Source organism: Clytia hemisphaerica, unplaced genomic scaffold (genome assembly GCF_902728285.1).
Source record: "Clytia hemisphaerica strain Z4C2 unplaced genomic scaffold, Clytia hemisphaerica genome assembly, whole genome shotgun sequence".
Classification (NCBI taxonomy): domain Eukaryota; kingdom Metazoa; phylum Cnidaria; class Hydrozoa; order Leptothecata; family Clytiidae; genus Clytia; species Clytia hemisphaerica.
This window is the reverse complement of record NW_027103509.1, coordinates 33,160-60,906: the sequence shown is the minus strand read 5'-3', so window position 1 is coordinate 60,906 and position 27,747 is coordinate 33,160. Positions and strand designations below refer to the sequence as shown.

The window sequence follows — 27,747 nt, the reverse complement described above, 5'->3', positions numbered from 1 at the left end:
AAAAGGCTACAACTTTTGAAAGAATTAGAATTGAATAACAATTGTTTTATATTTCTCTTTTTAATAATGATCCACTCCTGATTATTTTTTCAACGACCACAAAACCGTCACTCGAATGCCCCCTCTTTCTATAAAAAGTTACAGCCTTTTTCGTCTCCACTGCAGATTATAAGAGACAGACTTTGAATTCAAATAAATTACCTTTAACGCATGCATCATCTTCTTGATGGAAACCTTTACAACAATAATACTTCGTTTTGTATCGTTTGATCAAACGTAATTTCGACACTGATACCGTATATATCCTGAAAAGTTGTGCAGACATTAAGTAAGAAGATCAATTTGTCTCAAACACAAGTCATCAGTTAAAATGTTCTACCTTTTTCCTAATCTTTTTCAAAAAAGCACCCTACCAATGACAAATTTTTCTGACTTCGTCGGGAAAAAGTGACGAAATTTTGGACAAGTGACGAATATTTTCCCCGACGAAAATTTTCCCCGGCCTTAATGCGTTTACCAGCTACCAGCAAGTGACGAATTTTTCCCCGACGAAAATTTTCACCGACGAACATTTTCACCGAAGAAGTTTTCCCCGATAAGGTATTTTTAGTTATCTTGCGCGAGGCCCCGTGGAGTTAAAAGCAGGATACTCAACGCACATCGCAGTTCCAAACATCTTCATTCTCGTAGCGTAAGAGAATTTTAGTGAGAGAAAATACAGGACGAGAAATCACAAACAAAACAAAAGCTATATCTGACCTTGTTCTTGAGCAATATTTATCTTTATCAAGACATTCTCCATTTTTGCCAACATTGCAGCAACTTCCCACGATGTTTTCTGCACGTTGTTCGTAAAATATCCTCCGGTGTGGTTCATGGTATGTATATTGATGTGAACAAACGTTCGCTCTGCATATAAAGAGATTAAGTCGTAAAATTAGACAATACCCCAATACCTGGTATTCAAATATCGCTCTACTGGCTGTAGGCAATCAGAGGAACCAAATGCGAGAATCTTTAAATATTTTAATTGTAATTTAACACCCCTGTTTCACAGCCCCGGTGAAACTTTTTCCCACAGTGGGGATAAAACCTTCTATCGAAATCCCAATGGGATAGAAATTTTATTGTTCCCGAGCTTAAAATATCCAGTGGGGATGGTTTTGGACAACAAATTTTTGCATTGAGATTTCGAATGGGGATGACATCATCAAGTAGATTTTGGCCAAATTTCAGTGGGACTGAAGTCCCATTGGGTCCGTGATACAGGGTTGTAATTTACTTTTATGCTCTTTAAAAAATGTTGATAAAGATTCTTGTAAACGAGGCTATCATCTCTTGGAAAGGGTTATATTGAATCATTTCTACAGGGTGTCCCTAATTAAAGTATCGAGTCGAAACACAACTATGAGTAGAAAGTTTTATGTGCGTGTTCACAAAATTGCATTTTAAGCTCTCCCTCTTTTTTCTTTGTCATTACGATTAATTTATACGTTGTAACTACCTTTTGTAATAAGCCTGTGTGATGGAGAACGTTCTTATATTTTAGCGATAACACACACAAACTTTTCTACTCAATCGCATGTTCAAACTCGATACTTTAATTAGGGACACCCTGTATTTTGTAAAGCAAGACCCATTAGCCCATCATTATCGAATCGTTTTCGAGATACTTACTAAACAATCTCATAAGAAAGAAAAGGCCTACTCTTGAGATTGACATAATTTTCCTTTTGGAAGAAAAGAAAAGAAAAATGTCCCACAAGCGAGTCATTATTAATTGGTCCCTTGATGAACATTTAAATACAATCGCAATATTTTAGAGCAATAACACGCATATAAAAGCTTCTCTTTTCAGCAAGACATCAAAAAACAACTCGTTGCACACAGCAGACCGAACAGGCATTATCAAGTTGAAAAAGTTCTTGAACTTTCAAGTATTTCTACATCAACAAGAGCGACGATAGAAAAATGGCTTCTTTGAAAATCGTTTGTATCATGTCATCTGTTCGTGATGGACGAATGGCTGAACGAATGAGAAATCTGATTCAAAAACAATTCGACGAAGTCTTGACACCCAAAGGACACACCATTCATTTTGTTGGTAAGTATATGTGCTTCATTTACTAGTTTTTAGATCTAATTTCGTAACTTGAGCCATTTAATGTACGAATATCTTCTCTAAGTTAAGACAGAGACAGAGACACAGAAAATTGGATTTAGAGTTTAGATTAATCATTGTTAATTTGTCACAAGAATTGACAACTACCTTTAGCGATATAAGGTTATCCTGCTCTCAACAGCTAGCTAGCTGTCTCTAACTAGATGTATCTTATGATTCCTGCAAAATTTAGATTTTAAAAAGAGTTGTTTTTTTTTCTTTAGATCCCGAGGAATACGATCTACCGGTTTTAAAAACACCTCTTCACTTCTACCCTGATCAATCGAAAGCACCAGAAAAATTACGAAACTTGAACGACATCGTCATTTCTGCTGATGCATACATTATTTTGACCGCTGAATACAATCGAAGCATGCCACCTGCTTTGACCAACTTGATCAACCACTTGCCACCACCGAGGTAAACCATTTTGGATTTGTCTGCCTATACTCCAAGACAACAGCGAGGCCTTCAAAATTTTGGGATACAAATAAGTTTAATACCTCAGGATTCTAAACGCTGCCAAAAATATTGTAGACACAAATGATTGGGGAAATTTTTTACTACAGGTTGAAAGTCAAAACAACAGTTTGTCTTCATACAACGCAAGAATGGTATTATTGACCAATTATGAAAAAGCAAAATCTCACCTAAACCTGTGAATCTGATGTACAGTGGATTTTTTTCAAGACGTTATTTTTGCTTCGAGTTTTTTTATTAACTATATTCATATCTAGGTCATTCCAACTCAACAAGTTGATTCACGACCCATTCACGCATTCGTGCGCAACCACCGGGAGCCTAGGAACAAATGATGACAAGATTTCTAATTAATCATCACTCTTTTCAATTTCAGCTTCGAATTCAAAGTTAGTGGTATGGTTGGTTATTCGCAAGGAAATCTTGGAGGAGTAATGGCCATGACAGCTGCACGACCATTCTTATCTGAAATGGGATGTCTACCAGTCAAACATTTTGTTGTCATCCCCTATGTAAATTGAAATTAAACTTTTAACGTCTTTAAAACCATCCAGTCTTGCCTTTGTGAACTATAAATGATTAAAACCACCTAAGTGAATAGGGGCTTAATCATACTTGAATTCAATAAATTTTTATCCTAATACACGAGTATGGAAAAAAGGGAGGAAAACTTAGTTTTTAAGAAAAGAGTTTTTAAGTTTACGCGAGAGATTTGGTTTTTTTGGATAAGAAGTTTTTAATTTTCCGTCAAAGTGTTAACCATTTTGCTTTACAAGGACTTAAAGTGACATAAAAGTAGTAAAATGTAAACATTGCGCGAACCACGTGTCATTAAAGAGAACAATTAAAATCACATGTCCAAAACAAACTTGTAAAACAATTGAACAATCAAAATTAGCCATATTTGGTTTGTTTTTTTATTTTGACATGTGACATTTGTTTTGATTTTGTATCCGCTGCATACAGTTTGTTTACAAATTTCGCAAGTACTGGATTGTACCTCTATGGAAAAAATGTTAGCCTCTCCAATCTTGACCAACCTTGTTGATTTTTGTCATTCAGAACGACTGTTTTGGTATTCTCTAAACAAATATTCTCCTTTCTTGGCCTTAAGGTTCAAAATGAAGTGAAAGAAGATGGTACAACAGCAAACACACACATTCACGAAAGTATCAAGAAATTACTCAATCAAGTCGAATGGTGGGCCCAAGCTGCCAAAACCCAACGAGCTTCTGGAACACCCATATCAAGTTTCGAAATGTATAGCTAATTTTATACTACTTAATCGTTTGTAAATATTAGAATGTAATAATTTGACGAGAATAAATGTTATCTTAAAGTTACAAACATCTGTACTGTTGATTTTCAAAATGTTATTTTAGAATTTATCGCTAATTTCACGTTTGTAAATATTAGAATAAAATGAATTTGAAGACGAGAAGATATCTTAAAGTTACAAACATCATTACTGTATTGATTTTAAAAGCTTTCAGTCTGGTGTTATTGCTGGCAAACTTTCGATCAAATCTTCTTAGCCCGGACTTGTTAAAACAAGTTAATCCTGAAAGATGTTTTTCGACTAAAACTAATTGACAAAAGACATCGATTTTCCAGACCCAAGGGTTAGCACCATAGAAATATACAAACGAAAATATCCAGTTTTTTTGCAAAAAATGGCCAACAAAGCCCTACGTTTTTCCTATTTGATTGGAGGACTTGGACAGTTAAACTGGTCATAGACTTTAAAAAATTAGACAGGGTTGATTTATCCAAACTATTTATTTCACACTTCAAATTTCAAGGAGTGAAATTGAGGTATTTAAAGATTTATACCCAATTTTTACTAATTGGACCCCTAAATTGCTTGAAACTGAGTAAACGTTTGTATTATGCTGTCACTATAAGAATAAGGTACGATAAAACACATCAAATTTCAACATTGTCACTACGTCACTGATGGACGCCAGAGAGTTATCTCGTGCCATAAGAATAAAGCATCAAAAAGATCAGCTGGTCAAGTATGATTTTGATGCGAGTACACTGTTCATACGTTCTAGCTTGCAGAACATCAGGTTTTTGTACGTACACATGTCGATTGAATGAAGACTGTTTCTTTAGAGCTTGCACAGCATCTACAGTGACGTTCAAGTGCCAATCAGGTAAAATAACTCTTTGAAGTATGATAAGCAAGTTTTATTTGAATCTTTACTTCCATTTCAAATAAAATCAGTTGAAACACTGGAAGAATTTGTTTCGGAAGTCATGCCCCCACTTTATGGTAGACCATGTCATACGTTTTTAAGAGTTACTATTTTAAGCTGGTTTGAGACCAAATCAAACTACAAAAACTATTATTCTCCCCAATTAGTAATCGTTTTAAGGTGTTTTGAGGGTCTTAAAAGTCAAAATTTTCTTCGTCGCCCAACCATGGTGAGCGACATTTTTTTCGAAACTCAAAATGGCTTGCCGGGGCCTATGCAGTATTGTTCTTAAATTGTTCTTCATTTTCGGCGATTTTGAGCCTTATTGTTCTTATAAAATTGTTCTTGTAATAGAAAAAAGTGTATGCCATGGCGTGTCTGTCAGCGTCCATCCCGAATACATTCGGAGGCCTCGTATCTCAAAGATGAATTGTTGAATCAGACAAAACATGTACTTACCCATCAGGTTGCAATATTCCAGAGCTGTTTTTCATCTGATGTGATTGCTGAATCCAACACATCAAAATCTGTAAACCTATAATCAACATTTTTTTTAAAACCCCATACACCAGACACCAACAGGTGTTTCACCAGAGAAAACAGTGCTCTTGGTCCTATACTAAATGACTACTAATCAAGAGATACAAAGGAGAAGAAGTGAAATGAACAAAAAGAAACAAAAAAAGAATTCTTCCATCAGTCATATCAAAAAGAAAAAGACAAAACAAAGTCATTAAATAGTTCTCTTGTATTTCCTTCGTGTGTTCCTTTGTTTTGATAAAATTTCTAATATTAATTGTTTGCGTAACTGAAGTAATTAGCCTGGCTTCCTGATCTTCGAAGAATGTAGTGATTAGCCTGCTTTCCTGCACACCTACCTCCTTTTCTTTCTGATGCATGTCTCCTGAAACAATTTTATTCTTCTGATTTCTTCTCTTTTGTCTTTCTATAAAAATCATAAATTCTCATCATTCTTGAATGAAACCTAAACTCGGGGCACTCGTTTCTAAACGACGGCATGTGCCGCCAAAAATGGCTTTCAAAATCGGACCCTTACAGCCCTTGAGCATAGAAAATGTACCCTTACAGTGCATTTTACCGGACCCTTATAGTTTAATTTGATTTTATGTCTTATTTTGCTGAAGCCATTAAAAAGAGAGAGAAGAGAGAAGCTAACCCTCCGATATCATCGGACCGGGCCCTATCCCAGGATAGTTTCCTACCCCTAGATAGGGAAATCACAGCGCTTACCAGACATTGTACTCTGTGCTCACGACACATCAGAGCCGTGCTGTATCGATGATAATACTCGCACAGTACGGGAGAAACTTTTCGTTTTTGCAGGTACTGAACATAATGAGTACCATCGCCACATTCAATGTCCATCATATCTCCCCATACTCTTGTATCAGAGTGATGGTACCCTATTCCCCTTACATGGTATGGGTTGACCCGGGCCAAGGTACATTCACTTGCCAAGTGAATCGCAGCACCGAGTGGGAATCGAACCCTAACCTCCAACACGGAAGTCAAGAACGATGACCACTACACTACTGCGCCTACTGAGGAGCCATTAAAAATGAGCCTGAGATGTCGACAAAATGTGAAAAACAAATCAAAATGAGTGCGAGTCAAAACTATAAAGTACTATAAACATACATCAGATTTTTACCTTCAAGACTTGTAATTCAGCAGTCCCCAAACACGGCCTTACAGTGTATTTAGCTAAAAGAAGACCCTTGCAGTGCACTCTATCACAAGAACACCTTTCCAATGCATTTCCATGGTCTCCAAAAACCTACTCTTAAGAGCAGCATATATGCCGTGGGTCGGACCATATGAGTGTACCCGGGAGTAACAGTAAATTAGTCAGAGCCTGTAGGTCTCCTATCTCACTGAAAATCATCGTCCTTGGAAAACTGATCTGAACTGTCTCATTCTTAGTGGAAAAATATTCACTCTGACTCGTTCCCTATAATTAAGCTCAAAAAATAGATTTTAAAAACATAACCCATTAAAAAGCAAGTGATTTGCAACTCTTCTGGTAATTAGGTTTGCTACATATATGTTAACTGGTTTATTCCCAATAGGTCTGGGACAGGGTTGTCTGCTACTGCTCCTGTAAAGGAGATTTGAAAAGACCTAGACCCACCAGATCAAATAATATGATTATCTTCCTTTCAATCAGGCTTAACTGCTATACATGGTTTTCAAATGCCGGAAATTGAAAATGAAATACACGAAAAAACAATACAAATTATGACTAGGATATGGTAATTGTAATTGCATAGCCCTTTAATAATGGTGGTTACTGCTAACCAAACGACACATTTCTTTTTATAAGAACATCCAACATTTTTTAAGGCCTCGAATGTTTTCAACTTTTTGAGTTCTAAGCCTAAAAATGTTCTTAAAATGTTCTTATTTTCACCATTTTGTGAGCAGTTTTGTCCATTTATCGGGTGTTTTAGAATCAATAAAGCCTTAAATGTTCTTAACTTGTTCTTAAGATTTTGGCCATCGAAGCCTTATGTTCTTATATAGTGTTTTCTTATAAAAAACGTGTAAAGCATGTCTAAATTATTATACAGTATTTATCATCGTTAGTAGTTTTTAGAGAACCAGTGAAAACCCCAATTTCGTTCCCAGAGTCACTTTACACCAATCAGAATCATAGAAAAGCGAAGTAGGGGACTGGTTTCGAGTGTGGAAACACCCCTCTCTCAGTACGTCGGGCGGCGGTGGTGGTGGTGGTGTTCCTTTAATCTAAATCGATAAATTCCCTAAATACACACAGTCATTCGAAATAAAAAGAGTAATGAAAAGAAGGCCTAACGGGGACGAATATTCCGATTGAAATTAGGGTGAGCAAAAAACAGAGAAAATTTTAAAAACCATTTAAACTTAAACCTGCAGACCTAGAACAGCATTTTACATCTTTACAGCCAAAATTCACTGCGATTTTATGGAAAAATTCTTGGAGAAAAGCCATCCATAATCTTTACACAGCGAAAATCTAAATTTTTCATGGGCTAGGATGCCAGAGCCCTGCAAACTCGTTTACTGTGACACATAAAGCTGGTAACGGGCTCTTTCAGAAAATGTTCGTACATATGGGGGTGGAGGATATCACTACCGGGGGATAGTGAAAAAATCTACAAAATTTGCCTTGTCCGGGGAGTAAACTTGCTCTGTTTGGAGGTAATTTTGCTCTGTTTGAGGTTAATCTTGAATGTCTAGGGGTCAACTAATGCTTGTCCGGGGGGGGGGGGGGGGGGGTTAGGCCTGCTGTACGGGGGGTCAAAATTCGCAATGTCCGGGGTAAATTTCCAAAAAAATTTATATATCCTCCACCTCCCATATTCAATTTTTGTCTTGAAAAGCCGTGAAAGGCGTGACAGAAACAACGTTGCATTCCACGCAAGGCCGAACTTGAAAAATACAACATTACAGAGCCTATAACCCAACTCCAATCACAGCCTCGTGATAAGGGTAAGGGCATTTTAAAGTGGATCACGGTACTGAGTGGGAATACCTCCTGCACGGAAGTCAAGGCTGGTGAATGCGAAACTATTTTGGTGATAGATTATTCATGCATGTATAATATTCAAATCATTGGCAGCATGATTCCAATTTCCTGGAAAAAGGTGTGCATTTTGAGAAGTCTGTTCTTATGGATTGGGTACTATACATATAAAAAGGTATCAAGTAATGAAAAGCACATGAATTGTATACTTTCAGATTTGTATACACTCATTTTGTAAAAGATGACCTGACTCTCTTGACAAGCTTTCAAAAAAGAATTTTAAAAACATGAATCTGCCTGTCTATTTTAAATGAACTGTGTGCCATGGTAACAATTCAATATTTCTTAGAATTATCTCGATACAATGTGTGAATAAAAAAACTTTTGTTTTTTTTTTCTGATAGATTTTTTCTAATTCTCGATAAGTTTGAGATTTGTATTCCAAAAGTATTTATTTTACAAATAGAGAAACAGAAAGTATAGTACAAGAGAGAGTAAGGGAATTATTAGCAAAAGATTTTTTGATTGCATAACCTGATAAAACAGAGGATACACAACACTCCAGACTTTTTTTGGACATTGCTGATGGTTGGCTGCAAATAATTCTAAAGAGGAAACTGAGAAAAGGACTGTAAAGCTACGATTCAGGAATTTATTGAAGTACTCTTTCAGACGTTTATCGAGAACTGGACAATTGCAACCAAATAAAGCATAAGGTGAATTTTAAATCTATTGAAAATATTTGTGGATCGAGATTGAAAACAATGGCTGTTCTTCGTAACGAAAGGGAATGGAAGAAAGTGTTCAACGAAATGTTTAACGAACTAAACAAAAGGAAGTTAGCACCACATGCTAGCATGCTGTTCGACCAAGAATTCACGGTATACGAGCTTCAAAACCGCGCTGTTTTTAAGTGCAATGAGTGTAACAAGAAGTGGATCTCATATCGGGCTCGTATGAATTTCACATACATGTTGACCAAAGCTGGCAAGCCAAAAAAGCGTTTTGGTAAGGTGACAATGATCCCTTTTGGCCAGCAATGTCGGGAATGCGCCAAGGGTAAAGGAGATGAGGAAGATAAGCTCTTCTACATGCCTCTCTTTGAAATGGTGGCTATCCACGAAACGCTGATCAAAGTTTATGAGAAAGTAGAAGCGAAATATTATCTCAAGAAGGATGCTGAATCAGCAGAATTTATCCTTCGAAAGAAGAATGAGTTGGATAGTATGGTCAACCATACCAGAGCTTTGAGAATCACAAACCAACAAAATCAAACACATTCGTACAGTGGACAACGTCAACATCTCTTCCAGCCTACATTCTTTGCTCCCCCTGACATGTTTTTACCGACTGGTCCTGGAGGCGTTCAAGGGCCGGTCACATACATGGCACCACTACAAGTGCCAGAGCAAGGTTCGACAACCGAGGGGAAGACCGAGGACAATGATGAAGAATTTGAGCAAGTACCAATCGGAAGTGGACCACATATGGAATCATTATGCGAAGCATGCGCAAAAGGAGTTTGTATGATTGGTCGAAATCGATCACGTGGTACATCAGAACAAGCGAGCGGCCGTCAATCGGTGAAGGGCGGAGAGAAAAAATATATCGAGGTGCCAAAGAAATTATTTAGCGGTGAAGCAGAGGATGTTAACTTGCGACAGAAGGTCAAATGGCATCTCTATTTTAAAAACCTTGAATTGTTGTAGAAAGTTTCCGTTGAATTCACTTTATCTTTTGTGCTGTGTACCTGGGAGAATAACAAGACATGTCGTGTCTTATTTTTTATCAAAAATTTGAATCCAATATCTTTGTCAGTTACTATAAAATCTTATTTGATTTCAAAATGATTGTAAATTTTTTGTATTGTCACATTTAAGACATTTTGCACAAAATCAATAAACTCAGAATTGTATTTTGAAAGGACTGGACGGCACGGTTTTTTCCAACTCTTTCACGTGATTTCCACGAGATCAAAATTGGGACCAACGTATTATTTTATTTTTCGATCAAATGTCAAAAAATCATATTCGTGCAATAAAATATACCTTTGTTTATCTTGAATATCATCTTTCTTTCCAAAAAATTATATAAGTACAATTCGAACAAGCTTATTTTGGTATTGTTCAAACCTTTGAATCGCCCTTATTTCTGAATTTATCATGTAACGATGAAAAATCTCAAATAGTTCGTAGACATCATACTCATAATTACATTTAATCGTTTTTAAGAGTATTACAATTATTCCTTGTCAACTTGCAGCCTCTGTATGAGTATCGACATGAATTTCAAGATATTCGATTCAACCATTCAAATCGATCTTTTGTCTCCAATATTTTTCGAATCACCTCTTATTGATGTTTTGAACTTGACTTGTCACGGATGACACTTTCTCCATTCTGAATGAAAGTAAAAGATAAGAAATGTTACAGATTTACCGAAAAAGGCCTCTCCTGGATAATTTAAATCTAAATAAGAATCAATGTCAAAACTTATGTCAATGCAGAGTGTCCATTCAATTTGTCTAAGAATACTTCTAGAAGAAGGTAAACGAAGCATGGGCTAGATGTACCATTCCAACTCTCTTTTATTTCGAAGAATTCAATATGTGTTTACCTCTCATTGTCGATGAATGGTAGATTGATAAATAATGAACAACATAATGTAAACACTTTTCAAATCAAGAAAATTGGGAATAACACTTACGTTGTATTCAGTCTGTCAGTGCTGGAGAGAGAAGATAATATGATTTAACGAAATAGTTAGATTATAATGGACATTTTTATTTGGATGCTATTTCGAAGAAATTTTCACCCAAGAAATCAATAAAAAGTGCTATCAACTTCTTAACATATACACATTTTTCTCTTATAAGCATTCCAGATTAGGTCGTTTGTCATAAAGTTTTTTTTAACATATAGTAAATGTTCTTTGGTCCATTCCAGGGCTCGAGCATTAGAAACCTGGTACCTTTAAAAAACGTGGTAAAAGCTGCATAAGAATATACGGTATTATTAAAAATTATATTTTTTTCTGGAAAAATATATTTCTTACTTTGTTTCAAGCTTCATCAAATTGCCCTCGATTAATTTCAGGTTCTGAAAATGAGAAAAGAGCAAAACTTGCCAATTTGAGAGAAGGAATACAAACCGGAGTCGGTTTGAAGGGTTTTGTTTGATTGGTTCTAGACGTTTAGACAACTCAAATATAAAAGATAATATTTTTTATATTTGATTGTTTCCAATACAACAACCACTTCAAAACATAGTTGCAAGAATAAATCACAGCTGATTCATTTTTCCATGTTAGAAATACTTTCATACCTGGTCTATGTTACTCATTGTGTTGTCAGTCCCAGCAAATGATTTGGTACACTGATACAAAATCTGAACCGAAGAAATAAAGTACTGTAAATTTAAATGGTAAAAAAGAATGATGGTATTGGATAGGAGTTGTCAACATTAGACCAACTTAGCTTACAGTATGAAGGGGTTATGGATGTCATGGTCCAGGTGCCAAATTTCACTTCAGAGGAAAGAAATCGATTCTCAAGAAAGAAAATCCCTGATGAATCAGATTACAGCAAGCGATTTTTCAGATCAGGAACCTGTAGGAAGCAAATTTTGCAAAAAAACTGTTTTTGCTGAAATATGCTGACGTCAGCAAAGAATTTTTAATTTTTTTTAGTGGATTGCTTTCTTTTATTGATTTAGCTGACACCTTTGGTGTAAATTTGAAGTCAAAAGCTTTCTCCTAATGGAAGTAATTCAAATAGACTTTTTTTTAAAGAGGCAGCCATGTTGAATAATTATGTACTCTAGCATAAAAACAATGATAAAGCCATTCATAATTTTTAAAATATGCATGATACAGTAATTATGCATGGCTGTATCATTGTTTTTTATGCTGGAGTACATAATTATTCAACATGGCTGCCTCTTTAAAAACCTTTAAAAAAAGGTCTATTCTTATTTCTCTGACGTCATCAAAATGGGGTGAAAGCTCGCAGCTCTACTCTACCATTTTTGTTTTGATTTAACTTTGTATTTTAATGACCAGCCAGGTCTTTCATTTGAGGGCTATGCATGTTAACCTTCACTGATGCAAGTTACCCGATCTCACGGTATTTGGCCGATTTTGAAAAATCTGAACCTTTCTATCTGCACAAGCAATCTCAAACTTTCTGCTCTTTCACTGGGCAGCACGAATAATGGATCCTAGGACCTTTTAGTTTAGTATGAAATATATAGAAAGATAGATAAACAGCAAGACCCTCGACATGGCCCGAGAATTCTCGGGCCTCTTTGGGCCTCTTCGGGCCATGTTCGGGCCGAGAGACCCTATCAATTCTTTTGGCCCGAACATGACCCGAGTCATTCGGGCCATGTTAAATGTTAAATTGATTCAGCATGTCCAGTCAAATAAATAGTACAAAATAAAATTTGTGTGCTTTGTTTATATCGATCAAAAAAACTTCACGAGCTTCCCGTGGACACGCTTCAGTTTAAAACCAGGACCAGTTTACTAGTAAATATTTCCACCCTAAGTATATTTATAACTATGTTTTCCTACCTACCAAATAAGACATTTAATATTTATATGAATTTACAACATTCATATATTTAATATAATTAAGAGAAACCAAGTTTTTCTCAAAGAAAATGTTAAATAATTCAGTCTTTAAATTACACGCCTGTTTAAAATCATGTTTTCAAAAATTGGCCCGCGTGTGGCCCGTGCGTGGCCCGCGTGTGGCCCGCGTGTGGCCCGAACACGGCCTGAATTCTCGGGCCAGCTCTGGCCATACTCTGGCTTTACGCAAATTCCAATAAAAGTTTTAGCCCGAGAATTCTCGGGCCATGTCGAGGGTCGTTAAACAGCGAGCGCGACTAAAATAATGATAAGAAAATACCTCTCTAGATCTTGAACTCTTTGTTATAGCTTGTGCAAGTTTTCCTGAATCGAGAAGAACACTTTCTATTCGTTCATTGACTCTTCCTTTGACTTCAGAATTCTTATAATGTTGATTTCTGGCAGACATTTTCACTTGACACCTTCACTTCACTGTTTACCAAAATGGTTCAAAAATCAGCTGAGATTCACTTTCACTTTCTCTCAAGATTTATGGAGACCCGGGGTTGAATAACAAAGATGACGTAATTGTAACACTCTTCCTTTGATGCAATTCTTCATATGTATAAATTTGTTCTCTGCCGCAGAGCTTTTCCGTTAAAGATAAACATCCCAAACAAACGGGAAAAGTTATAAAACTCGAGGATTTGATTTTGAAGTAGCAAGTACAAGTAGCTTCTAGCATAACCAGCCAAGGAAAGGAAATTTGAAAGGAAAAGTTAACTAAAAGAATATGGATCTTCGTCCATTGATCTTGGCTGCCCTTGTTGCAGTCGTTTTTTCACATAGGCATCCGAAGATTGGTGTTTTGGAAAGAAATGTCCATTTGAAAGTTGGAAATCAAGATTTTGAGAATGAGGTGATTTCGGTTGACTTGAAAAAACCAAATGAAGACATTCGCTTTGTGGTAAGATTTTTCTCCACATCTTCCTTCTTAACATAGAAGTGTTTGTTTGCTAAATTTCCTAGATTATTAAGGGTCCACCAATTCATTAAGTGAAAATTATTATATGTCCATGCCATGACCATGGCCAAAGGGAGGGGGGGCTGCTGGGGCTGAAGGGTACCGTGAGATCGGGTAACTTGCATCAGTGGAGGCTAACATGGGGTTGGGGTTGGGTTTAGCATTAAGCTTGAAAGTCACTTAGAGGGATATTTGTACCCTGAGACTTAACCGTACGGATCCTTGTAGGGGCACCGGTAGGGCTGGGAGCTTTGCTAATTAAGGTCTGCAAATTACATGCTATAAGTATTTATGAACGACAACTTTCTACCGTGCCTCATTGGCGCAATCAGTTAGGCATAGCATAGGGTTTGTAAACGTAGGTTGCTTGCATAGACCTTTTTTCAAAGAGGACGTCCTGTTGAATAATTATGTAGTCCAGCCATAAAAACAATGATAGAGCCATGCATAATTACTGTATCATGCATATTGTAATAATTATGCATGGTTTTGTCATTGTTTTTCTGCTGGACTACATAATTATTCAACAGGGTGGCCTCTTTGAAAAAAGGTCTATTTGGTAGTTCGAGCCGGGGTCAGAGCGTCAGAGACCTATTTCACTGGTACAGGCAAATTTCAGAAAAATACTTAGAAAACAGTTAGAAACGCTTGAGAAAGTCAGAAAGTCAGGATAGAAGATAGGAAAGTACAAAATAGGGGGAAGATAAGAGACAATGCATCCTGGAGCATGATATTGTTTACCAACCCTAGTAACCAACCCCTTCGTGTCTGTTTATCATTTAGTTTTGGAGGATTGGATGGAAGCCCAAAAATATGCAAAATACGACATATCTCTTGATTTTTCAAGCTTGGTAACCTACTGAGTATCTAAATTCCAATTATATACCTTCCAAATTGACCAAAATTAATACTGAAAAAAGCTTGGTTTCAAACAATTTGAAAACAAATGTACAGTAGAGCATATTCGGACCACTGGCTTATATCATGAGTTTTAAGACTCAGAATATGGTTATATTCTCAACTTCAGTTGAGTTAGAATCTGAGAATGTGTGTGTGTGTGTCTGTCTGTCTGTGTGTATGTCCCAAAACTTTGGGGCAGCCTGGAGACTTTAAAAATTGCTCGATTTGGCTGAAATTTTGCACACTTGTTCCTTGGGTGAATATCTGGGGTGATTTTTTCATTTTTTGAAAATTTTGATTTTTGGGGCCTGGGCACGAGTTTTTCGCCAAAACGAGGCTTAAACTTTGGGGCAGCCTGGAGACTTCAAAAATTGTTTGATTTGGCTGAAATTTTGCACACTTGTTCCTTGGTTGAATATCTGGGGGTGTTTTTTTCATTTTTTAAAAATTTTGATTTTTGGGGCCTGGGCACGAGTTTTTCGCCAAAACGAGGCTTAAACTTTGGGGCAGCCTGGAGACTTCAAAAATTGTTCAATTTGGCTGAAATTTTGCACACTTGTTCTTTGGATGAATATCTGGGGGGATTTTTTTATTTTTTGAAAATTTTGATTTTTGGGGCCTGGGCACTAGTTTTTCCCTAAAACGAGGCTTAAACTTTGGGGCAGCCTGGAGACTTCAAAAATTGTTCAATTTGGCTGAAATTTTGCACACTTGTTCCTTGGGTGAATATCTGGGGGTGCTTTTTGCATTTTTCAAAAATTTTGATTTTTGGGGCCTGGGAACGAGTTTTTTGCCAAAACGAGGCTAAAGCTTTGGAGCAGTCTACAGGCCTCCAAAATGATCGGATTTGGTTGAAATTTGGCACACTTGTTCATTGGGTGAATATCTGGGGGTCTACAATTGGCCCTATGAATGATTTGAAGCCACTGAAGTTGAGCCCAGTGCGTTGCGCACGTTCGACTATTATGGATATGTATATAACAGCCAAAATCCAAATATACCAAAAGTATTTTCTATTAAAATTTTTCTTTATGTGCTTTGGAAATAGAATGCAAATGTGCAGCCAGAATCTTGGCTAAAATTAAAGGGATGTTTAAGAAGATTAATTTTAACATTTTATAAGGGGTATATAATTGACAAACAGACCATTTTCCATCCCTTTTTGGGTTCCTTTATCGGATGCTGCCCTTCAAGAATTGTGAAAAATAATGGTTAAAAAAGTCTTTTATTATGAAAAATAGGAGAAAAAATACCCTTTTTGACCCCTAGTGGGACACACTGCTGTGCCTTTTTGAAATTGACCTGACAAACTTTTCTTACTAACTTCCCTGGAATTTTAAACTTATCCTTTGATAATTAGAGGCAAATACACCCCTTTGAAGTAAAGTTTTGTGTGGAAACGGCTTGAAATAAATATGATTTTAAAAACCATTAGAAAGGCTTAGATGCCCTCTGAAAAGTTACACGTTTTTTTTTTTATAAGGAACACGTTTATAAGGAACTCGAGGCTGAAAATGGTTCAAAAAATAAGGAATTGTTAAGGAACTGCTCAGGCTGAGAATAAGTAGATTTGAAGCTAATGTACCTTATTGGGACTAATTTGACCAAATTTTGATCTTTCAAGGGGCAAAAAGTTCTAAATTTCCTATGTAGTAAGGAACTCGATAAGGAACTTTGAGACTGAAATTCTCTGTAAAAATAAGGAACTCCAGGCTCAGAGCAAAGTTAAGGTTCCTTATAAAAAAAAAAAACGTGTAGTTTCATTATCCTTGTATAGTTTTAAGATTGAAAAGTTTGATTTGGATAACATTTCCTGTATCTTAAAAATTCAAATTGTGCATGTACAATATGCTATTTTTGCTGAACCAAGGACGTGATTCAATACATCCCACGCAGTATTAATTTCAGATTTTTAACTATCCATTTTAAAAATGATTTCATGCTGAGTTGTTTGATAAATTATTTAATTGATGTGGTTCTAGAATGATTAAGAAAAATATGATTTCTCAACAAAAATGTTTTATATAAGTTATGCAAATATCACATGCTCAACTCAAAATTCTTTATAACCATCAAATATGATTATTCTATCATAAGATGATATTGACATTATAAAAATCTGCTAAGACATTCTCTAGTGATTTTTATTCCTTTTTTGTTTTATCAGATTAACTTTATAAAGCCATTTATTTAAACTTCCTCTTTTCAGTCTCTTTTGCATATAATGCAAGATTTTTTTGCAAGTCATTCCCCTTTTCAACTGATAGATATTCTGCCACAATTTAAACTGTTTATTTTAAGTCTAGTGAGCAGATTTCTACTAAATTGCTACTTACCACTAATGACACACATTTTCCCTTTGTTTGTCATTTTAAAAAGAAACTGCTTCATAAACAGTTACTGTATTCAGGAAGTTTCTCTTTCTCTCTCGTTTCTCTGATTACTGTAGTAGTTAATGGAATTTTCAATAACTAAATGAAGACTCACTATCCCTAACTTCTGATCTATATCAATGTTATTTCCATTAAACATTTACAGTATGTGGCCCCCAAAACGTCGATCAAATTTAATATTTCTCTCAAATCTAGAGGAAAAGAGGTTTTACAAAAATTTTTGCTGCATGAAAAACTTCTCTACTTTATTTCCCGGAAGTTCTTTTTCAAAATTTTCAATTTCAACAATATTTTTCAATTGCTTAAAGATAGGTAGTTTTTTTTTAATGGCCCCCAAAACGGAGGTTTTATTTTAGCCATTTCTCGAAATATCTATATGAATACAAAATTTTGACCATAGTTTGCAAATGTGATTTAGATAGGGTAGGGCGTCAACAGCCATTTTTGAGGCAAAGTCATAAAAATCAAGATGTAGTGTTTTTTTATGAAAATTTAACCTATTGTGAGGCATTCTGCACAATTTTTTAGGTCAGAAGTCCAAAATTGGCCGAACCCCCCTGGGGGTACTGATTCGCACTACAGGCAAAAATTGGAAAAAATGGCATTTTCTGGCCTTTTCAGGCCTGTAAATTTGTCAAAACTATTTCAAATCTTATTTTATTCATTTGCTGTACTAAATTTTATGAAGAAACAACAAAATAATCATATTGGATTGAAAATTGTGCCCAATGGAACCCTAAACGAGCCGTTTTAAGCCAATTTTGGGTAGCAAAATGCTTTTTAAGGCCAATTTTGCAAGTTCATAAACTTTAAACTGATTAATTCACATGTCTGAAATGTTCAGAGATGGAAGTCTTCAATAAAGTCTTTAAGCAAAATGAATTTCAAGTTTTTCACTTTTTTCAAAAATTCATAATGGCGTTTTCAAAAATCGCTTTTTAGCAAAAAAAAATTATATTTATCAAACTTTTACAAACTGAGTTTAAATGTTGACTGAAATTTTTAAAAACTAATTAGGTATAAGATGCTTCTGGGACCACAATTTTTTAATTGAAGCCAGTTTTAAAATGTACATATATTTCAAGCAAAAATCCAATCTTTTTTTGACAAAACAATTCTTGAGAATGGAAATGTGTGTGGGCTGTAAGTAAAGAATTGAGTGGAATGGGATATTTGTTATAATTTGTTTCAATTAGTATTTCTAAATTAAAGGATTATAAATTCATATTCTTTGTTTTAAATGTAATATACAAAATCTTTAGCCAATTATGACGTATCGGATGGAAATATGTAGCATTTTAACAGAGATTTCATTTCCATAATGGTTGATGTAGACAAATCCATGACTCAAATGATTTTGTTTTCCTAGGAGAATTCACAGAATACTAACACTTCAAAAAATTTAGGTCCATATCTATTGCCATTTTATTGCAGTTTTTAGTCAAAAATGGGGTTTTTGCTTTAAACGTTGCATTTAAGCCAATTTTAGCACATATTTCAATTCCATAATGGCGGATTTACCCATATCCTAAACCCAAAGGATTTTGATTTCCCTGGAATTTTTCCAGAAGGCTATCACTGCAAAAAAAATTTAGGTTCATGTTTATTGCCATTCTTAAGATTTTTTCAGTCAAAAATGGGATTTTTGCTTGAAATATTGCGTTTTAGCAGGGATTTCAATTCCAAAATGGGGGATATACCCAAATGCCAAACCCAGATGACTTTGATTTTCCTGCAGTATTTCCAGAATACTATCACTGCAAGAAAATTCGGGTCCATGTCTATAGTCATTTTAGAGATTTTTTCAGTCCAAATTTGGGTTTTTGCCTGAAAAATGGCTCTTAGAAGGGATTTTATTTCCAAAATGGCGGACATAGACGCATCCCAGACCCAAATGATTCTGATTTTCTTGGAGTATCTCCAGAATACTATCACTGCAAAAAAAATTTCAGTCAGCATTTAAACTCAGTTTGTAGAAGCTTGCCTTAAAAAGTGCTATTTTTTGATAAATATAATTTGTTTTTGCTAAAAAGCGATTTTTGAAAACGCCATTATGAATTTTTGAAAAAAGTGAAAAACTTGAAATTCATTTTGCTTAAAGACTTTATTGAAGACTTCCATCTCTGAAAATTTCAGACATGTGAATTAATCAGTTTAAAGTTTATGTACTTGCAAAATTGGCCTTAAAAAGCATTTTGCTACCCAAAATTGGCTTAAAACGGCTCGTTTAGGGTTCCAATGGGCACAATTTTCAACCCAATATGATTATTTTGTTGTTTCTTCATAAAATTTAGTACAGCAAATGAATAAAATAAGATTTGAAATAGTTTTGACAAATTTACAGGCCTGAAAAGGCCAGAAAATGCCATTTTTTCCAATTTTTGCCTGTAGTGCGAATCAGTACCCCCAGGGGGGTTCGGCCAATTTTGGACCTCTGACCTTAAAAATTGCGCAGAATGCCTCAAAATAGGTTAAATTTTCATTAAAAAAAACAATACATCTTGAATTTTCTGACTTTGACATTTGACGCCCCACCCTAATTTAGAGGGTTTTGGGCATAAATTAGTTTGATAAAATTTTTACAGTATACCCCTGGTTGTCAAAATGCAGGTTTGTAGATGTAGTTAAAATCAAATTATTAAGCCCAGTGGTAATATGGGGAAAAACTATGAGCATAATTTGTGTTTACCCTTAAATTTACGACCCGATGGATGTAAAATTTATGAAATATTTCAAGATTTTCGTCCAAACTGAAATTTTAGAAGTTTTCAAAATGACAATTCTGATTTAACAACGTCTTAATCAAGTTTCTGAAAACCAATCTCTTTTGAAAATAGTTCCATTCATGTATCGAATAAGCTTTGGAAATTTTAGAAAAAAAGCTTAACTGAAACTGAAAATATTAAGCTTTTAAGGTATTTTTCTCCTATATTTTGCAAAAAAAATACAGAATTTGCCGTTTTTGCTGATTCAGCGAGAATTTTTATTTATAATGTTAATTTTTTGTTATAAACTATTATTTCAAGCTGATAGGAATGGAATTCCAATATTTTTTGCTGTTTCTCATATTTAGAATTTTCGGTTTGAAAATCAATGCTGATTCTAAGGTCCCAAAATACTGGTTGACCTTTAAGATGCTGTATCTTTTACCCATCCTCTAAAGTCACAGATGTAACTGTATTTCTGAACGGCTTTAGGTGTAGAAAGTTTCCTATACTCCATTTTCATAACCTTTTTTTCAATATCCAAGAAGCTAGAGTGAGTTATATGCAATTTTTATCTAATTTTGGTGTTAAAATATTTCCTTCAGACACAAATATGTTATTCTGAATCTGTCTCAAACCATCAAAAACATGCTCATTTTTAAGTGTAACCATCATTCTTTCAGAATAAACAAAAATCGTTTAATTCTGATAAATCTACAAGTCAGAATCCTCATTATAATGACGACCTCCGTTTTGGGGGCCGTCTCCGTTTTGGGGGCCATATACTGTAACTGAAATGTAAAATTCAGTACTTCCTATCACCCTAAATATTACTACCATTACTTTTTGTTTAAGCTAAATTTCTTGTCGTTCAAAGTCATAAGAAATTTTTAGAATACTTCAATTAAATTAAGAACAATTTATTTATGTGAGAGATTGGGAACTTGCCTTCTCTTGATAGTAGGCCCGATTGGTGTAACTATCCAGCAAATTTGAAACTAAACACCAAATTTGGACCAGACATTCCTAATATTTCTAATACCACATGTATCATATTAGAAGGGCTGCCCAGAAAACTTTAAAGGATAGCTTTTCGGATCCATTCATTGAAAACCTAGGCTGGGCCCAATTTTTATGAAAATTTCAAACTCATTATATATAAGCTAAAGCCAATAGTAGAATCTGAAAGCTGTCGAAAAACATATAAAGACTTTTAAGTGAGCATGGCCGATCTGTGTACTATAAGTGGGTTGATGAAGGTTTATAGATTTTGTTTTTGAAATTTATATTTTATATTTATATCTCGCATTTTCATCGCCGAGGGGACTAGAAAATCGTATTCGATTCGGCTGACGGTGTATTGCTGGAAGAGATACATGGGTTTGATTCATCGGTTTTCTTTTTTTCTATCTTCCAGGCTCAAGTTCGTATTCATCTGATTGAAGGCAATGTTCACGTCAACGGTCATAGATTGGTTCACAACCAAATCCATCAAATTAAAATGATGGTCATAGTCAGTAAGTTATTTACTTCACCAAAGCTTTCAGACTGACATGGGGTAATGTTTGAAAGAAAATACTTAAAATCACATGACATCAAGAGGTTTGCACTGTCCCATTTTCAAAGCAATAATAGGAAAGTAAAATCCATTAATTTACTCTTAAACGGGTATGACTTTCCGATAGCTCGTCGTAAATTCTAATGAAATTAAATTTAATTTCAACTAGTTCATTGAAATTTTTCACGATTCAATGAAAATGTATCCTTTACATTTCCAGAAAAACTGTGTCTAAACATTAAATTGTAGGAAAAATATTTTTCCATTCGTCCAGCCTTAGCGGTGTCAAGTGAAAGTAGACCTTACATGTAAATTTGGAGTATGGTTACCAGCCAACACTTAAACTCTAAACTAAATGCATATTGTTCTCTTTTTACGATTAATAGTTGACATCGTCAAAGGTGTCCGTCAACCACCCAAACGCAAAGCTGTCTCCCTCAGAATCATGGTTGAAGAAACTAACGTCAATGGTGTCCCAAGATTGTACGTTGAAGAAGAGTTTATTCGTATCGGTGAAATGGAGGTCGAACAAATTGATGTTCACCAAATCATTTGGGAATCCAGCCTCCGAAAACCCATCACCACCGTCAAGTTGGTTGAAAGTAAAATCCATAAAAAACCAAGAGTGAATGATCACCCAATGTTTATCAGCGGTAATAAACCTTTCGTAACAAAAAGTGATGTAATTATCGAACTATTTCCATATTGATGCTCTTTTGAAATTTAGTCTTGCTACAATTGCAATTCATGGCCTGTTAAAGATGCCAGAATCCCGTACTAATAATACAATAATGACCGGTTAGTGAGAGCTGTACGGAGAAATATTGCCTGAGACTAAGTAGCGACCGAGCTTGCAAGGTTGTTGCGTTGACCGAGGGCAATATTTTCAGTATAGCCCGAAAAAACCGGTCATTATTGTATTTATTAACCGTTTCCCTCAGTTTCGATTGATTTTTAGCGCTTTATTCAGGAAAAATCTGCAAAATAAAGCGGAAAAAACAAGTGTAAAGAGATAAAAAGTTGTTATAATTTCTGACGTCAGAAATTAAAAATTATTGTTCATTTTCTTTTGAAAAAGAGACGTCACAATGAATTTTCCTAACGACGGGCAACTCTGTACAGTGTAGGCCCATCGTCATGCGAAAAGAACCAATTGCATTGCGCCAAAAGCCGTGTAGCCCGCTTCGAAAAAGTAACCGGTTAACAATACAAGATAAAATATGGCGGATTTCTTTAGACTTTTCACCCAATAGGACACGAAGGAGAATTCGCCGCCACCTAGTTTTGTTGCTTTGAGAGTTTAAAACGTTGAAAATTGATTTTTAGACGAACAATCAAAGCCTCATTTACCAAAACATGGATTCGGATACGACGAAGAAGAAATGTATGAGCGACGTCACCATGGAGATCACAAACACCACAAGAAACATTGCCACCATCATGGAAAACACGGCCGACATCATGACCATCACCATGACCATCACCATGGAAACGGAACTTTCTTCGAAGAGAAAATGCACTCCGCTAAATGTTGGTACCGCACTCTATCGTGGAGATCGAAAGTCTTGCTCTTCTCCGTTGGTTTCTTTGGACTTTTGTCAGTTGTCATTTGCTGTGGGTTATGCTCCAAACGAAGAAGAGCCAGACGTGTAAGTTATTGTTTTATTTCTTTTTTCAAAGTATTCAGTTATGGTTATTGCATGAATGTGATTGCTTTTGGGTTTAATAACAGATCGTCCATTCTGCGTACGTTCTAATCTAAAGGGATGATGTGTTCTGCGTGAAGTTATCAATGCCTGCTTGGAGATAACGTATTGGTAGAAAAACATCTAGAAGTTACATAATTTCATGAATTTATTGTAATGGTTCGTTTTTGCTAAATTACAGTGCCCCTGCTTCTCACTGACGTGAATATTTACTTTCTTCTTTTTCTACAGGCTTTGTCTATCCAAGCACCAATGGATGATAGCGTTACTGTCGATACCACAACCGAAAAACCCAAAGCCAAGACTGACAACAAACACGAATTCCATTTCGAAATTGATAACGCTGTTGTCATCAGCGACAAGAAAGCCCTCATCGAAGAGGCTTAAATTTCTCTCTTCGCGAAAGACGTTAATGGACCGTTGACTATGTAGGCCGCTATGTTTTTAATTTATACTGCCTGTCCCCTCGCCTGTCCCAATCTGTTTAGAGTCTTTCTCAGAATAAATTCTTCCAAAATAGATAAACGAGTCAGGAGTGTGTACTAGTTTACCAAATCTTTCTGTGTGTTTTTACTTGCTTATCGATCAAACATTGGCTTTATCATCTTTTGCAAACTTTCTAGCGACGCGTCCTTTTATGTCAACGGTTTATCTAATGTCTTATCGCAAGAGAAATGAAACGTAGAAAAATCTGTACGTTTCAAATTCAAAATTTGTTTACTTTTTATCTTAAAATTTTTTGGTTATTTTTATTGGGTAATTTTCTTGTAATATTTTTTTGGTCCTTTCCAATTTATTATGATTCGAAGTGGACAACAAACTTTTTTAATGTTCAGTACTCAAAATAACACAAGAATGAGACTCCGTATCTATCAATAACCATTACGTCATTATTGTTGATGCTCATTTTTTGTATAAACTCTTTTCAAGCATTGAAATGATATTTCATGTAAAATAAAGGTTCCTTTTAGTCAGTTGTATATAGCTTATTTGTATTTATTTTAAGTTTCTATTTGATGTGTTGTTTATGACAATTTTATTTTTTTGTACTTTTTCCCACTGTGTTTGTATCACTGACTATATTTCACTATGTTTTATGATAATTGGATGAAATTTTTTGCTAACAACATTTATGAGGACCTTACTGGTTACTTTTAGCACTGTATTCTAAACCGATTGAAAATATAATCATGGTATTAATAGTAAAACCTGTACTTACTACGTTTCCCTTTTTGGACCTACCTAAGGTAGTCCTTTAAATTAACCTTTGTCCGTTCGTTCGTTCGTTCGTTCGTCCGTTCGTTCGTTCGTCTGTTGCCAGCTTTTCTCGGGATCGGCTCATTAGTTTTTTCTAATTTTTTGCAGAATGATGCAAAATGGCAATGCCCAAAATGTGACGGAGCCCGATATTCGAAGAAAAAAAATTTTCCGGCCGAAAGTGGCGGAAATATGCCGGAAAAACTGGTTTTTCGGCATTTTCTCGAGATTTCATCATTAGTTTTTTCTGATTTTTTGCTCAAAGATGCGTATTAACAATTCCCAAAACATGGCCTGGTCCGATTCTTGAGAAAAAATTTTTTTCGGCCGAAAAAGCCGGAAATATGCCGGAAATCGCCGTTTTTCTGGATTTTCATTGGACTTTTCCATATAATTGGTTGTTTTTTCATTCAAAAAGATTATTAATAGCAATGCCCACCATCAAGCATGTTTCAAGTTTCATAAAATGATTTTTGAAGCCGGAACTTTCTAAAATCGCCGGAAAGCCGATTTTGCGAAAAACGGTATATGAATTTCTTGAGGTATTTTTTTTTCATGAAAATTTGCACACTGATGCAAAATGCATACCTAAATGTGACAGAGCCCGATTTTTTCATTTCTGGCCGAAAATGCCGGAAAACTTTTTTTGGCATTTCTCGAGATTTATAGTTTTTTCTGATTTTTTGCCAAGATGCTATTACATACTCAAAACAGGCGAGTCCGATTTTTTAAGAAAAATTTTTTCCGCGGAAAATGCCTGAAATATCCGAAAATTGCCGTTTTTCTAATTCATTGGACTTTTTCCATATAATTGGTTGTTTTTTCATTCAAAAGATTATTAATAGCAGCCCACCATCAAGATTTCAATTTTCAATAAATTGATTTTTGAAGCCGGAAATATTTAAAAGTCGCCGGAACAACCTATTTTCGCCGGAAAGACAGTATTTCTTGAATTTCTCGAGCTGTACTTTATATATTTTTATGAAATTTTGCACACTGGTGCAATATGACAATACCTAAAATGTGACGGAGCCCGATTTTCGAAAAACATTTTTTTCCGGCCGAAAATGCCGGAAATATGCCGGAAAAACCGGTTTTTTGACTTTTTCTCGAATTTTCATTTTTCGTTTTTTCTGATTTTTTTTTTGCAGAAAGATGCGTATTCGCAATGCTCAAAAAATGGCCGAGTTCGATTTTTGAGAAAAAAAGTTTTCCGGTTGCCGGAAATCGCCGTTTTTGCAGATTTTCATTGGATTTTTCCTTGTATTTCTATGTTTTTCACACAAAAACATTAGTGATAACAATGTTCACCATCAAGCATGATTCAATTGTCAATAAAACTGATTTTTGCGACCAGAACTTCCTATTTATTTTTTCCCTACAACCCTTCTCTCTCCCCCCCCCCATCAACAATCAATGATGAATTTATTGTGTTGTGTATTTTGCTAAATGCTATATTTTCTGACTGATTTTTTTCATTTTTCTTTTCGCATTGCTAACTAACTTTCATCATCAGGTAGGTACCATTCAGCATGTTGCTTGTTCACTCTTATGACACCCCTGTGTCACAGACCCGCTGGAAAATTTTGCAAAAAATTCGTCCCCGGTGGATAAATAGCTTGGAATTTCAGTCCTATTGAGAAATTGGCTTCTACTGTATCCTCATTCGAAATTCAATGTTTAAAATTTGCTCTACAAAAACATCCCCACTGTATTTTTCAACCTTGGAACAATAGAATTTCTATCCCCATTGGGATTTCAATAGGAATTTTTATCCCCACTGAGGAAAAAAGTTCCACCGGGGCTGCGAGCCCCTGTCTGTGTTTACAGGACCTAAATTTTCCGAACTGAAAATTTTCTCTGCAAAAATGTTTGACACAAGAGTTCCGCGGTGACAATAGTTAATGGACCCTTTGTTCCATTCTTTGACGACGACAATCCTATAAGCAAAACTTTCAAAATATTTTAAGAGGACGTTTCAAGGTAATTCCTGTGAAATGGTTCCGAATCACAAAAGTAACTTGGTTAACCAAAAAGTGAAACTATGGAATGGTATGGTTTATAAAAAAGATTTCGATATTCGAGTTTAAATATCAACGATGTTTTATAAACATTTCAGGGTCTCTAGTCATGTAGGTTCTTACGGAAGAATGGTCTTAGACCAACCTATCTTATGGGTCTTAGCCAACCAGGAAAAAAAAACACAGTCAAATGAAAATGATTTGAGCTCTTTTCAGGCCATTTTTCGATGAAATCACTTTCCAGCCCTAACCCTGTAGCCACCCCTGTCTCATTCAGTGACTTGCCCGGTTGCGATTTGAAACCAAACGGGGTGACTATGAAAATAGCACCGATGAAAATAGTAAATGATCGAATTTCACAGGTCTGATTTGAAGTGTCAAAATCTGACTGGAGTGAGAATTTTCACCTGGGCAAGGGCAGTGAGATTTCACAATTGAAAAAAACTGATAAAAAATGTTGGTAGTTTGTGGAAAGTTTTGATAATTTGGAATGGATAATGTTGAGAATGGGCGGATTAAAAATTGAGGAAAAATATATTTTTACTTATCTGCTACCCACAAAAATATGAAATTTTTGACTGGGTCGGGCCTGAGGGTGGACTACATAATGTCATTAATGACCGGAGTATGACCATAAATTTCCAAACTTTGCTCGGGGTTCACTTAAGGGCTCTGCTGACCATAGTCGAAAAATTGATTTTAGTCGAAAAATTGATTTTCGTATTTGAACATAAAAGTTATGTTTTGGGTTTTTTAACACTTTTAACAAAGAATTGCCTTTATAAATTGCTTTTTAATCAAATCACTGAAGAGTAATTAAGAATTTAATTGCAAAAACGACGCTATGGACTTTAAAAAGACGTTAATATGTTACATTGCCTTCTTTTATAAAAGGTCCTAAGTTTTAATGGGTAATTAACCTTTCTGTTTCGAAGTTTTTTCAAACTGTCCGCAAAGAATTGAACTGTTTTAAATTTTTCGGAAACATTTTACAACTTAATGCATCAAAAGTTATGGCTGTTTTTCAATGAAAATTGGGATGAAAAAATTGGTCAAAAAGCACTATTTTCAAGATTTTGAGACAAATAAGCTTTCAGAAAAACTTTCCGAAAATATATATTTAGTTCGATAAAAGATACACCATCTACCGCAAAAAAACTTTCAAAATTTTCTTTCTTCGTCGAAAATAAGCTCTTCAAAGTTGAAACACTCTTCTTTGCAAAAGTCTTCATTTTCTTCTTTA

General features: G+C 35.2%; 3 protein-coding genes across 3 annotated transcripts; 2 read left to right on the top strand and 1 right to left on the bottom strand.

Annotated features, from left to right (window-relative positions):
- The first annotated feature begins 1,883 nt into the window (after positions 1–1,883).
- On the top strand, positions 1,884–3,988 carry LOC136799001 (FMN-dependent NADPH-azoreductase-like). The gene is made up of 4 exons (XM_067055688.1): positions 1,884–2,104; positions 2,386–2,581; positions 3,018–3,153; positions 3,756–3,988. The coding sequence occupies exons 1-4, from the start codon at positions 1,972–1,974 to the stop codon at positions 3,909–3,911; spliced, it is 621 nt and encodes a 206-aa protein (XP_066911789.1). The 5' UTR covers positions 1,884–1,971; the 3' UTR covers positions 3,912–3,988.
- A 6,423-nt stretch (positions 3,989–10,411) lies between these two features.
- Positions 10,412–13,470, bottom strand: LOC136799000 (uncharacterized). Its single transcript, XM_067055687.1, has 5 exons — positions 13,281–13,470; positions 11,692–11,754; positions 11,423–11,466; positions 11,075–11,095; positions 10,412–10,767 (listed from the first exon to the last, which is right to left on the bottom strand). The coding sequence occupies exons 1-5, from the start codon at positions 13,407–13,409 to the stop codon at positions 10,713–10,715; spliced, it is 312 nt and encodes a 103-aa protein (XP_066911788.1). The 5' UTR covers positions 13,410–13,470; the 3' UTR covers positions 10,412–10,712.
- A 169-nt stretch (positions 13,471–13,639) lies between these two features.
- On the top strand, positions 13,640–24,440 carry LOC136798999 (uncharacterized). Its single transcript, XM_067055686.1, has 5 exons — positions 13,640–13,907; positions 21,380–21,479; positions 21,907–22,173; positions 22,847–23,169; positions 23,458–24,440. Exons 1-5 carry the CDS (start codon positions 13,734–13,736, stop codon positions 23,611–23,613), a joined length of 1,020 nt encoding a protein of 339 aa, XP_066911787.1. The 5' UTR covers positions 13,640–13,733; the 3' UTR covers positions 23,614–24,440.
- Positions 24,441–27,747: the final 3,307 nt, after the last annotated feature.

What these genes read in the sequence shown, in the direction of transcription:
- LOC136798999 (XM_067055686.1), top strand. Translation starts at nt 13,734, where the DNA reads ATGGATCTTCGTCCATTGATCTTGGCTGCCCTTGTTGCAGTCGTTTTT. An exon ending in TCACCCAATGTTTATCAGCG is followed by an intron (nt 22,174 to 22,846) that starts GTAATAAACCTT and finishes ATTGATTTTTAG; the next exon opens with ACGAACAATCAAAGCCTCAT. An exon ending in AACGAAGAAGAGCCAGACGT is followed by an intron (nt 23,170 to 23,457) that starts GTAAGTTATTGT and finishes CTTTTTCTACAG; the next exon opens with GCTTTGTCTATCCAAGCACC.
- LOC136799001 (XM_067055688.1), top strand. Translation starts at nt 1,972, where the DNA reads ATGGCTTCTTTGAAAATCGTTTGTATCATGTCATCTGTTCGTGATGGA. An exon ending in ACACACCATTCATTTTGTTG is followed by an intron (nt 2,105 to 2,385) that starts GTAAGTATATGT and finishes TTTTTTCTTTAG; the next exon opens with ATCCCGAGGAATACGATCTA. An exon ending in ATTTTGTTGTCATCCCCTAT is followed by an intron (nt 3,154 to 3,755) that starts GTAAATTGAAAT and finishes CTTGGCCTTAAG; the next exon opens with GTTCAAAATGAAGTGAAAGA.
- LOC136799000 (XM_067055687.1), bottom strand. Translation starts at nt 13,409, where the DNA reads ATGTCTGCCAGAAATCAACATTATAAGAATTCTGAAGTCAAAGGAAGA. An exon ending in CAATGAGTAACATAGACCAG is followed by an intron (nt 11,467 to 11,691) that starts GTATGAAAGTAT and finishes TCTCATTTTCAG; the next exon opens with AACCTGAAATTAATCGAGGG. An exon ending in ACTGACAGACTGAATACAAC is followed by an intron (nt 10,768 to 11,074) that starts GTAAGTGTTATT and finishes ACTTTCATTCAG; the next exon opens with AATGGAGAAAGTGTCATCCG.